Source organism: Colletotrichum destructivum, chromosome 3 (genome assembly GCF_034447905.1).
Source record: "Colletotrichum destructivum chromosome 3, complete sequence".
In the NCBI taxonomy this organism is placed as follows: Eukaryota; Fungi; Ascomycota; class Sordariomycetes; order Glomerellales; family Glomerellaceae; genus Colletotrichum; species Colletotrichum destructivum.
The window spans coordinates 3,106,861-3,118,932 of NC_085898.1; the positions used below are offsets into that span (position 1 = coordinate 3,106,861).

At 53.8% G+C, this 12,072-nt stretch overlaps 2 protein-coding genes across 2 annotated transcripts; both read left to right on the forward strand.

The window, feature by feature from the left end:
- Positions 1-959: 959 nt before the first annotated feature.
- CDEST_05039 (Putative D-isomer specific 2-hydroxyacid dehydrogenase, catalytic domain, ACT-like protein) lies at positions 960-2,796 on the forward strand (the record flags this gene model as incomplete). The annotated part of the gene is made up of 8 exons (XM_062921198.1): positions 960-1,264; positions 1,345-1,652; positions 1,713-2,192; positions 2,246-2,355; positions 2,410-2,452; positions 2,508-2,566; positions 2,625-2,706; positions 2,768-2,796. The coding sequence occupies 8 exons, from the start codon at positions 960-962 to the stop codon at positions 2,794-2,796; spliced, it is 1,416 nt and encodes a 471-aa protein (XP_062777249.1).
- Positions 2,797-5,481: 2,685 nt separating this feature from the next.
- On the forward strand, positions 5,482-11,727 carry CDEST_05040 (Putative IQ motif, EF-hand binding, myosin head, motor domain, Dilute domain, myosin, SH3). Its single transcript, XM_062921199.1, has 7 exons — positions 5,482-6,360; positions 6,433-6,562; positions 6,634-6,823; positions 6,890-10,742; positions 10,802-10,875; positions 10,950-11,164; positions 11,231-11,727. Exons 1-7 carry the CDS (start codon positions 6,226-6,228, stop codon positions 11,377-11,379), a joined length of 4,746 nt encoding a protein of 1,581 aa, XP_062777250.1. The 5' UTR covers positions 5,482-6,225; the 3' UTR covers positions 11,380-11,727.
- Positions 11,728-12,072: the final 345 nt, after the last annotated feature.

The following is a 12,072-nucleotide window of genomic DNA, read 5'->3' on the forward strand; positions in this document are numbered from 1 at the left end:
ACTACCTACCTATGTTGGGTATCCGTTACATGAAGGTGTAATGCGTCGGTCAAATCTTCAAACAGGCCGTGACCCACTCGAGATATGTGGCTCTTGGCCAGTCGGTCCCGTGTATTCGGTGCTGCGTGGTGCGGTGTGTCTCCGTGTCGGCGCTGGGGAAAAGTTTTCTCTCCTGCCCTCGGATGCTGGAGCGAGTGACTCAAGCTGCTCCCTGGTGTAGTAAAAGTCGGGCAGCTGCTGGGCTGGTGTCAGTCTTTTCCTCCAGAGCCTGCGACCGACTGCCGAGACCTTGAGAGGTTGTGCCGTCTTCGGGCCCGCTCCGCCCTCAGAATCGGACTGTGGTCACTGTGTGAGCAAGAACAGATACTCTAGCTGGCTAGTGAGTTTGGCGCCATTTCGATGTCGAGCATTGCCCCAAGCACAGTGTCAGGACGATGTCTCATTGCGGCTGTGGAATCCCGGACCACTAGCCCACAATGTCGGGGTCTGCCTCGCTGGGTCATTCCTTACCTGCTTGGGCATGTTAACAACCTCACAGGCAAGGCAGTGTCGTGTACATTCGTGTGCTAAAGCCTAGAGAAGGTACATCGATAGTCGGTCTTCCGGTACCTCCCCCTTCGGTTTTTACAGTACATCCGTCACCTCCCTCCCGTTCACGTCCTGCGTCATTTTGGCTGTGCCTTTTTAAAGCTTCTCTCTCCCAGGCCACACGTTCAACTGTCATCTCACCTCACTTCTAGTTGTCATCAATTGGTAATTTCTGTCTCGTCGTCTCCTGTATCAGCCGGTCACCTTTGTCACACGCCTTACAGACTGACCGCATCCAGTTGAGTCACCTTGGTGTTCTTCTCTCTGCCCCGCATCAAAAAATCGCATTGCCCCTCCATCGATTTTACAGTCACCGAACAGGCACACACACACAAACCCACAAACACACACACATACGCAACCCACGCATCATGGCCTCAGCACAGGATATCGCTGGCGTCTCTGCCCACAGCAAGCAGCTCGAAGTCTCTGCCAGTCTGGGTCTGTCAACGTCGCCCACAGCTACTTTCCAGTCCCCCCCTTCCAGCTTTGCTGGTGCGGCGTTGACCCGGAGACCTGCCCCCAAGCTCCTGAAACCCTTCGACACACAGGATATCAAGATTCTGCTTCTTGAGAATGTAAACCAGACCGGCAAGGACATCCTTACCGAACAGGGCTACCAGGTCGAGGCTCTTAAGACCTCCTTGCCCGAAGACCAGCTCATTGAGAAGATCCGGTAGGCGCCTTCCCTTGCACCATAGCTCAACGAGCAAATCGAGAGTGGAACACTTGTGCTCATACCAAATAACTCGTCAGGGACGTGCATGTCATTGGCATTCGCTCCAAGACCAAGTTGACCGAGAAGGTCCTGCGCGAAGCCAAGAACTTGCTTGTCATTGGTTGCTTCTGCATCGGCACCAACCAAGTTGATCTCGAATATGCTGCTGCGCACGGTATTGCTGTCTTCAATTCTCCCTTCGCCAACTCGCGCAGTGTCGCGGAGCTTGTCATTGCCGAGATCATCACTCTGGCCCGTCAGCTCGGTGACCGTTCCAACGAGATGCACCGGGGGACATGGAACAAGGTCAGCGCTAAGTGCTGGGAAATTCGCGGGAAAACTCTTGGTATGTTACTCTCTATTCGCCGTATTAACCCAGTGACTGGCTAGGCTGACTTGCGACCAGGCATTGTCGGTTATGGCCACATTGGCTCTCAGTTGTCCGTTTTGGCCGAGGCCATGGGCATGAACGTTGTGTACTATGATACCGTGAACCTCATGGCCCTAGGTACCTCGAGACAAGTGCCCACCCTAGAAAACTTGCTTGAGGAGGCCGACTTTGTCACCCTGCACGTGCCGGAGCTCCCAGAGACCAAGAACATGATTTCCACTGCTCAGCTAGAGAAGATGAAGACCGGCGCTTACCTCATCAATGCCAGCCGTGGCAGCGTCGTTGACATACAGGCCCTTATCAACGCCATGCGCTCCGGCAAGATTGCTGGCGCTGCTCTCGACGTCTACCCCAATGAGCCGGCAGCCAACGGCGACTACTTCAACAGCTCGCTCAACTCATGGGGCGAGGACCTGCGGAGCCTGAACAACATCATCTTGACGCCCCACATTGGTGGTTCGACTGAGGAGGCTCAGCGAGCTATCGGTGTCGAAGGTAAGACAATCTCATTGTGATATCAGATCTGCGTCGATGCTGACCTGAACCAGTTGCCGAGGCGCTCGTGCGCTACATTAACCAGGGTGTCACCCTCAACAGTGTGAACTTGCCCGAGGTCAACCTGAGATCGCTGACTCTGGACGAGCCTGAACACGCTCGTGTAAGTATTCATTGGTGTAGAATGTGTGCCGGCCTAGCTTACTGAGGCAAACAGGTCATCTACATTCACCGAAACGTTCCTGGTGTTTTGCGCAGAGGTAAGAAATGACAACAGCTTCGGCCTTGGCCTTGATATTTGCTAACTAGTGACAGTCAACGAGATTCTTGGCAACCACAACGTCGACAAACAAATTTCCGACAGTAAGGGCGATGTTAGTCTCACGCCAAAAGTCAGCCCGAAGCAAGGTCTCATTGCTAACATGGAGATAGATTGCTTACCTGATGGCCGATGTCAGCAGTGTCAAGACCGACGACATCAAGGAGATTTCCGATGGACTGGATTCTCTCAGCTGTGAGTGCCAGGGATTGCTCCCGGGAGTATAAAAACGAACTTGCTGACACACACATGACAGCGCGCATTTTGACCCGTGTTCTGTACTAGGATTGGACATGGCAATTATGGCACTGGGGTGAAGGGGCGTTGCGTTGGAGAATTTGGATTCATGATAGCGGCGGGCGAGGCTTTGCAGTGCAAGACATCACTTCAACATGTCGGCAGGGTCCCCTGAACGCTTTGGCAATTGGAGTACCGGATTCACATCAACTTGAAGACATACAAAAGTAGGCCGGTATACATATACAAGAAGCGGCCGGATTGGGCAGAGTAGATAAAAAATCAAAAATTTGAAGCCGATTGGGAAGCTTGCCGGGTTGGACGCGTTAGCGACAAGTGTCGCGTTTTGGATACTCCGATGCAGGACGACTGACCCTTGTTGATCCACTGCGAAGATGCTAACATTATGTAACAATCAGTACAGAGTACTTACAGATCCAATGGGGGGGGGGGTATGACAAAGCTTTCTTGTAGCTGAAGCGTCTTAGTACTGGATTCGTGTGTAGGTGCTGGGGAAGAGTCGATGGGATTGCAAGGCGGTGAGGGAGCGGGAGAAGCATCAAGGACCTATCAAAAGCAGGGATCAACCAGCCCAAGTTGAGAGGGGCAGGCAAGAGCGGAAATTGTGGTGATGCAGCGGATCCGAGCCCGGACCTTGGACCGGGCGGCCTGGCCACCATACGGCATGAGCCATATCCCATCTCCATGTCTGACGCGGGTGTACGTTTGCCAAGAGCAGCCAGTGCATGGCCGGTGTGGTTCAAGAGCCATGCGTCAGTCAGGCCACGTCCACTTGACTTGAAAGGGGGAAGAAACACAGACAGTTGCCAATAGAGGAGCAGTCGGGATCAACGTCGAATAAGTACGAGATGAGAGTGCTACACATGGCGGAGAGCACCGCCCCCTGGACGTCCTGAACTGAGATGAGATTATAATATCTGTACAGAGGTACAGATACAACGGGAGAAGGGCGCACAACCTTACCGGGGGGTGGGGCGAGGATGGGGGGGAGACAGAAAAGGGGGCGTTGAGAAGTCAGGGTTGGAAAGACAACAGAACAAAAGGGGAACTGGCTGAAGGCATACACTGTGCATTCCAATCGTCTTCCCAGCCAGAATCGGGGGAAGGATCCCAAGCATCAGTGCAGCGCAGCATATTTCCAACAATCAAATGCCTGTGCTAGGCTGAGGAAAAGAGAAGAAAAAAAGCAACGGATGACAATACATGAGCGACAGATGTTGACAACTGTCTGATGCAATATGTTGGGCTTTGCCAATCAGCAAGTCCCTGGTCATCCGACGCGTCAGAGTCTGAAAGGGCGCTCTGTCTGTGGCCTGGTTTGGCAACTTGGGACGATCCACGGAAGGTTTGCAAGGCTTTCTGTTGGTGGTTCCTCGGCGAAAGTAAGAAACCCTGACGCCGGCGACGTTAAGCTCAACAGACCAGGAGAAGGTTAAGGGTGTTGGCTGTTTCGTCTTTTCTTTCTTCTCTTTCTTCCTTCTGGGTAAGCCGAGGTCAAATGGCCTGCGCCCGCTAATCAACCTGTCTTTACGACTCATGTGGCACTCTAACTTGCGCGCAGTCGGTCAAAAAGCCTAGAAAGTGACCGGCGATGGGGCAAAACTGGATTGGCATAGACGTGGCTGTCGAGGAAAGGGTAAGGGGGACTTGTTGTGTTTACCCTGGCATGGTCGATCGACGCAGGACCAGCCAGTCGTTTCGCCTGTTGTCATTTTATATTCAACAACAGCCATGGATGAGCAACATCAGAGAATTGTCATTTTGGTCGGCTTCTTTAAACCACATATGGTACCATGCCCTTAGAAGACGGTGTCAAGGCTACGCTGCTGGCGGGCCATTACCCTCCCATTCCATCCACTGCCATGTGTGTGTCAAAGGAACGACTATGGCCAGTAGGAAGTGAAAGCAGTAGCAAGTGGGAAGAAAGCCTTCATTGAGAGTTTGGAGCAATGCTCAGCTCTACCATCTCCCTGCCTCCAAATTCCAATAGAGAAGATCGTTCCCCAATGGCAAGCGAACGGCAGTGCTCTCCATTTGCCGTCGCACTGTCTGCTGCTCTGGATCCAGCCCCTCGTCCCCTTTCAAGCCATTAAAAGGGGGGCCAGTTCATCGTGTGTCTCAAGTCAGACAGCCGACAACTGAAGATAGATAGGTACTTGGAGGAGAGGGGCTGATATGCGCGCCAGCGCCAGCACTGGTACTAACGCCAAAATGCACTGCTCTGTAAGGTGAGATACACTGCAGAGTCAAAGAAACCAAATATTAGGTCAGGCACTTTGGCTCCCCCTTTTCTAGACTTCCCGCCTTCAAGTCAAGGAGACCAATGGCTGATTCAGTTATGTTTTCCCTGCAACACGTTTAACTACTTACTTATCTGCCTTACAGTTACATCCCTTGTTGCATATTGCCATCCTCTGGGGAGGGAAGGGGAATAGGGGACCACTCAATGTGCAGCCAGCCAGCCATGTATGTATTACCTACTTACCTGCCACACCAAATGTCAAACTTGGCTGTAATGTACCTAGAAACCTAAGTATCTTATACCTAGACACATGGATGTGGTACGTTAAGAACAGAGATAAATAGATGCTTGAGGGATGTACTGCAGTGCACTCTCCCTTCTTGCTTCCTACCTACACTGGCATGCCTGTACCCAGGTTTTGTAGCGCTCACTGCTAGCAATAGCAATCCCAGAAGCACTGTCAGTGCCCCCCCAACACCACTAAAAAGCACTACCAAGCATCAGTGCGCTTGTCCCTCCTGTCCATCCCCTGGTCCATTCTCTCTCCTGGTGTTTTTCCTCAGAGCCCCTGTCTGTTGGAACCTCAAAAAGTTGTCCAGATCTCTTCCACTTGCACCAGGTAGCCTGGGCTTACCCTTTTCCTCCTCCCCTTTCTCTCACAACTGCCATTGATCTATCTATCGCCGTCCACCTACAACTCTGCATCTTCGTGCAATCTACTCACAGCTCCCCAGCAGGCAGCTCACAGCTTTGGACATATACCCGCTGGCCGCTGTTGAGCACCGAGCATCCAACATTGTGTTCTCAGTTGTCCTATTTGCCAACCCATCTTCTACCAGACCATACCGGACTCGATCACACCCAGGCTGGCCCATCCTTCCTCCCGAAAGCCTGACACAGCCATCCTCATCGGCTCCAGCTTCTCTTCCGACCCTCCACCGCCCGCATATACTCCGTCTCCTCCTCTACTCTTCGACGAGACAGCGACGTCGAGAGACAATTCAAGCAGCTTCGACCGCTGACGGCCACCGCCTCCAATCTCTCTTGCTGCTCTTGCTTTCCCGCTCGCCCATGAATCTCATCAGTTGCTCCGAGCTCCCACTCCTAGACCTGCCGAATCCCTTCCGCCTCTCATCTAGGACGTACTAGTTCTCCCAAAACCAACAACCGATCCGACTTGGACTCGATCTACTGTTCCTCTACACTCCTCCGCAATGTCCGAGAATTACGACGTCGGAACGCGGGCGTGGCAGCCCGATGCCACGGAGGGCTGGGTTGCGTCCGAGGTCATCAACAAGACTGCAGATGACTCCAAGGTTAAGCTAGTCTTCAAGCTTGACAACGGCGAGGTACGATACGTTTGTTCGTCGGCTTGGGCCCTGGCCGGTTTCCACGCGTGTCTATGCTGATACCCCCGACAGGAAAAAACTATCGAGGTTACCGCCGAGGCCCTCCAGAAAGGCGATCCCTCCCTGCCTCCACTGATGAACCCGACCATGCTAGAGGCTAGCGACGACTTGACGAACTTGTCCCATCTGAACGAGCCTGCTGGTATGGTCTTGACCCTCCACGATCCAAAAAGCGTCTTCAACTTCAAATACTGACCCTGCTATGGCTTGCAGTTCTGCAAGCCATCCGTCTTCGATATGCACAGAAAGAAATCTATACATACAGCGGTATCGTCCTGATCGCCGCGAACCCCTTTGCCAGAGTAGATTCCCTCTACGTCCCTGGCATGGTTCAGGTGTACGCTGGCAAACAGAGAGCAACACAAGCGCCGCATTTGTTCGCTATCGCAGAAGAGGCCTTTATGTGAGCAGCTCACCCTCCCTGACCCTTCTTGAGGGTGCGCCTCGGACACCTGCTAACACGGCATAGTGACATGGTGCGTAGCGGAAAGAACCAGACCGTTGTCGTATCCGGAGAGTCTGGTGCAGGAAAGACGGTCAGCGCCAAATACATCATGCGCTACTTCGCGACAAGAGAATCTCCTGACAACCCGGGGACGCGGTCCAAGAAGGGCGCCGAAGCTATGAGCGAGACGGAAGAGCAGATCCTGGCCACGAATCCCATCATGGAAGCCTTTGGAAACGCTAAAACGACGCGCAACGACAACTCGTCACGTTTCGGCAAATACATCGAGATCATGTTCGACGACAAGACCAATATCATCGGCGCCAAGATCCGAACGTACCTCCTTGAGCGATCCAGGCTTGTTTTTCAGCCTCTCAAGGAGCGCAACTATCACATCTTCTACCAGCTCGTCGCCGGTGCTTCGGACAAGGAGCGTCAGGACCTGCATCTTCTCCCCATCGAGGAGTTCGAGTACCTCAATCAGGGCAACTGCCCGACGATAGATGGCGTCGATGACAAGGCTGAGTTCGAGGCGACCAAGGGTTCTCTCCGGACGATCGGCGTCAACGACGATTATCAGGCAGAAATTTTCAAGCTTCTATCTGGTCTGCTGCACCTCGGAAACATCAAAATCGGGGCGTCGCGCAATGATAGTGTTCTCGCGCCGACAGAGCCATCCCTGGAGCTAGCCTCGTCGATTCTGGGCGTCAACGGACCCGAGTTTGCCAAGTGGATAGTTAAGAAGCAGCTGGTCACGCGAGGCGAAAAGATTACGTCCAACCTGACACAGGCCCAGGCCATCGTCGTCCGCGATTCCGTGGCCAAGTTCATCTACTCTAGTCTATTCGACTGGCTCGTGGAGATCATTAACCGCAGCTTAGCGACCGAGGATGTTTTGAACCGCGTTACCTCCTTCATCGGCGTGCTCGATATCTATGGCTTTGAACACTTTGCCAAGAACTCATTCGAGCAGTTCTGCATCAACTATGCCAACGAGAAGCTCCAGCAGGAATTCAATCAACACGTCTTCAAGCTAGAACAGGAAGAATATCTGAGGGAGGAGATTGACTGGACATTCATCGAGTTCTCGGATAATCAGCCGGCCATCGACCTGATCGAGGGCAAGCTCGGCATTCTGTCTCTGCTGGACGAAGAGTCCCGTCTCCCCATGGGCTCGGACGAGCAGTTTGTCACGAAGCTGCATCACAACTATGGCAGCGATAAGCACAAGTTCTACAAGAAGCCGAGGTTTGGCAAGTCCGCTTTTACCGTGTGTCACTACGCCGTGGACGTCACCTACGAATCGGAGGGTTTCATCGAGAAGAATCGCGACACCGTGCCCGACGAGCACATGGCTGTTCTCCGCGCCTCTACGAACAAGTTCCTTCGCGACGTTTTGGACGCCGCTTCCGCCGTGCGGGAGAAGGATGTGGCCTCTGCCACATCTAGCTCTGTGAAGCCCGCCGCCGGTAGGAAGATCGGCGTGGCTGTCAACAGAAAACCGACGCTGGGAGGCATCTTCCGTTCTTCGTTGATCGAGCTGATGAACACTATCAACAACACGGATGTCCACTACATCCGATGCATCAAACCCAATGAGGCCAAGGAGGCATGGAAGTTTGAGGGTCCCATGGTCCTCAGTCAGTTGCGAGCCTGCGGTGTGCTCGAGACTGTGCGCATAAGCTGCGCGGGTTACCCTACTCGATGGACCTACGAGGAGTTTGCCCTCCGCTATTACATGCTCATCAATTCGGATCTGTGGACGTCGGAGATTCGGGACATGGCCAATGCGATCCTCACGAAGGCGCTCGGAAGCAGCTCCGGCAAGGGCTCCGACAAGTATCAGCTTGGCCTCACCAAAATCTTCTTCCGTGCTGGCATGCTCGCCTTCCTTGAAAACCTGCGTACCAATCGGCTCAACGACTGCGCCATTCTCATCCAGAAGAACCTGCGGGCTAAGTTCTACCGTCGCCGCTACCTCGAAGCTCGCAACGCCATTGTGACTTTTCAGTCCGCAGTCCGAGCCTACAACGCCCGAAAGCAGATCCAAGAGCTCCGCACGGTCAAAGCCGCAACAACAATACAGCGGGTTTGGCGTGGCTACAGGCAAAGAAAGGAGTACTTACGCGTCAGGAACAATGTCGTCCTGGCGCAAGCGGCGGCCAAAGGTTACCTTCGACGAAAAGAAATTATGGAGACCCGCGTAGGCAACGCCGCTATTCTCATCCAGCGCGTCTGGCGATCGCGGCGGCAGGTTCTGGCCTGGAGGCAGTACAGGAAGAAGGTTACCCTCATCCAGAGCTTGTGGCGTGGCAAGCTTGCTCGTCGTGACTACAAAAAGACACGCGAGGAGGCCCGTGACCTGAAGCAGATCTCGTACAAGTTGGAGAACAAGGTTGTCGAGCTGACACAGTCTCTTGGTACGATGAAGGCGCAGAACAAGAACTTGACATCTCAGGTCGAGAACTACGAGGGTCAGATCAAGGCCTGGAAGAATCGCCATAACGCCCTTGAGGCCCGGACGAAGGAGCTTCAGACCGAGGCTAACCAGGGCAGCATTGCCGTTGCACGACTGCAGGCAATGGAAGACGAGATGAAGAAGTTGCAGCAGAGCTTCGAGGAGTCGACCTCCAACATTAAGAGGATGCAGGAGGAGGAGCGGGAACTGAGGGAGTCCCTGCGCTCCACGAGCTCCGAGCTCGAAACGGTCCGCCAGCAGAGCGCCCAGATCGAGAGCGAAAAGCTTTCGCTACGCCAGCAGCTCGCAGAGCTGCAGGATCAGTTGGAGTTGGCGAGACGCCTTGCGCCGACCAACGGCGAGCTCACCAACGGTGCCAGCCAGCCCCAAACGTCGGCCGCACCCGGTCTCATCAACCTCGTGTCTTCCAAGAAGCCGAAGCGCCGAAGCGCCGGTGCCGAGCCCCGCGAAGTCGACCGCTTCAGCGCTGCCTACAACCCCAGGCCCGTCTCGATGGCTATTACCAGCACTGCCCACAGACAGAACCTGCAGGGCACGGGCTTCATGCCCGGTGTGGACAATATCGAGCTCGAGCTCGAGACTCTCCTGGCCGACGAGGACGGCCTCAACGAGGAGGTCACGATGGGTCTCATCCGCAATCTCAAGATCCCGTCGCCCAACACCAACCCGCCGCCTTCTGACAAGGAGGTTCTCTTCCCTTCGTACCTGATCAACCTGGTGACGTCCGAGATGTGGAACAACGGCTTCGTCAAGGAGTCGGAACGCTTCCTCGCCAATGTTATGCAGTCGATCCAGCAGGAGGTCATGCAGCACGATGGCGACGAGGCCATCAACCCAGGTGCCTTCTGGCTCTCCAACGTCCACGAGATGCTCTCTTTCGTGTTCCTGGCCGAGGACTGGTACGAGGCCCAGAAGACGGACAACTATGAGTATGACCGTCTGCTGGAAATCGTCAAGCACGACCTCGAGAGCCTGGAGTTCAACATTTACCACACTTGGATGAAGGTCCTGAAGAAGAAGCTTCACAAGATGATCATCCCGGCCATCATCGAGTCCCAGTCGCTCCCCGGTTTCGTCACTAACGAGAGCAGCCGCTTCCTGGGTAAACTTCTGCAGTCCAACTCGACCCCGGCCTACAGCATGGACAACCTGCTCAGCCTGCTGAACAGTGTCTTCCGTGCCATGAAGGCATACTACCTAGAGGATTCCATCATTACGCAGACCATTACCGAGCTGCTCCGTCTCGTCGGCGTTACAGCGTTTAACGACCTTCTGATGAGACGCAACTTCCTCTCTTGGAAGCGTGGTCTCCAGATCAACTACAACATTACACGCATTGAGGAGTGGTGCAAGAGCCACGATATGCCCGAGGGCACCCTTCAACTCGAGCACTTGATGGTATGATAAAAAGGTTGAGCCCATTAATGTGTTGACTCAGAAGCTGATCTGTTCAACAGCAAGCGACCAAGCTCCTTCAGCTCAAGAAGGCGACTCTGAATGACATTGAGATCATTCAAGACATTTGCTGGATGTAGGTCATCCCGTCAAGATCGGGGATGTGTGAATGTGTGCGATGTGCGATTGCTGACATCTCTTCTCTCGCAGGCTTTCACCCAACCAGATCCAGAAGCTCTTGAACCAATACCTCGTTGCAGACTACGAACAGCCCATTAACGGCGAGATCATGAAGGCCGTTGCCTCCCGGGTCACAGAGAAGAGCGACGTCTTGTTGCTGCAGGCCGTCGACATGGACGATAGTGGTCCTTATGAGATCGCCGAGCCCAGAGTCATCACCGCCTTGGAGACTTATACTCCCTCATGTATGTTCATATCTGTGCCCTGGTCGGTCCGTGTTAAGATCGGTCTTGCTAACATTGCCACCTCAGGGCTTCAAACACCGCGCTTGAAGCGTCTCGCTGAGATCGTATCTGCCCAGGCCATTGCTCAGCAAGAGAAGCTCGAGTACGATCCCGAAGACGGTTTCGAGCCCAACGGTGACCTTGCCGAGGTCGACGAGGAAGATGTGGCCGCATAAGTTTATGTGATCTAAGAGTGCGGATGAAGAGGGCATCGTGTGTTTTGATTAGGAGCTGGGCCAGGCAGTAGAGCCTGTCTTGCAGAGCGTTTCGCTGTTTACTTGCTCACTACTACCCTGTGGTCCGGGTTGACCACTGACATAATGACGCTGTCGAGTGGATGGCGACCTATGTACGGGCGGCGAAGTGTCTGTACCTCCATTGTTACGAGTTAGAGTTGGGGATTTCTTACAGCAGGTTCTTGCATGGATAATGTAGAAGCAATGGTCGTGTAGGCGTCAAGTGTTATCAGGAGATACCGCCGATGGTGTGAATGAACCAAGAAGACATGAACGGTATATCAGCCACCGCGCCAACACCATTCCCGTGCACTTGATGACCGGAGTCTAGCATCTCAAGGGGCTGTGAATCTGGGCTATCCATTCATCCATCCATTGATCGGTATTTTCTCGTTGCCGGAGCACGTGCTTCTGAGCACATTGCTACCGCGACCGCCCGAGACGAGACGAGCTCGTGGAAACATCACTTCAGGCGTGTTCATTTTGCAATGTGCGTCTCAGACGTTGCATAGCTCCTCTACGCCTGAAGACTTTTACGTTTTTAAAGCAGGTAAGAGCAGCCACCGAAGCTTTGCACGATAGAATTCCAGGAGTGTTACCACTATTGGCAACTCGGCATATAGTTGTGGGACT

Coding starts and splice junctions, on each gene's coding strand:
- CDEST_05040 (XM_062921199.1), top strand. CDS start 6,226: ATGTCCGAGAATTACGACGTCGGAACGCGGGCGTGGCAGCCCGATGCC. Junction 6,361..6,432: donor TCAAGCTTGACAACGGCGAG/GTACGATACGTT, acceptor TACCCCCGACAG/GAAAAAACTATCGAGGTTAC. Junction 10,876..10,949: donor ATTCAAGACATTTGCTGGAT/GTAGGTCATCCC, acceptor CTTCTCTCGCAG/GCTTTCACCCAACCAGATCC.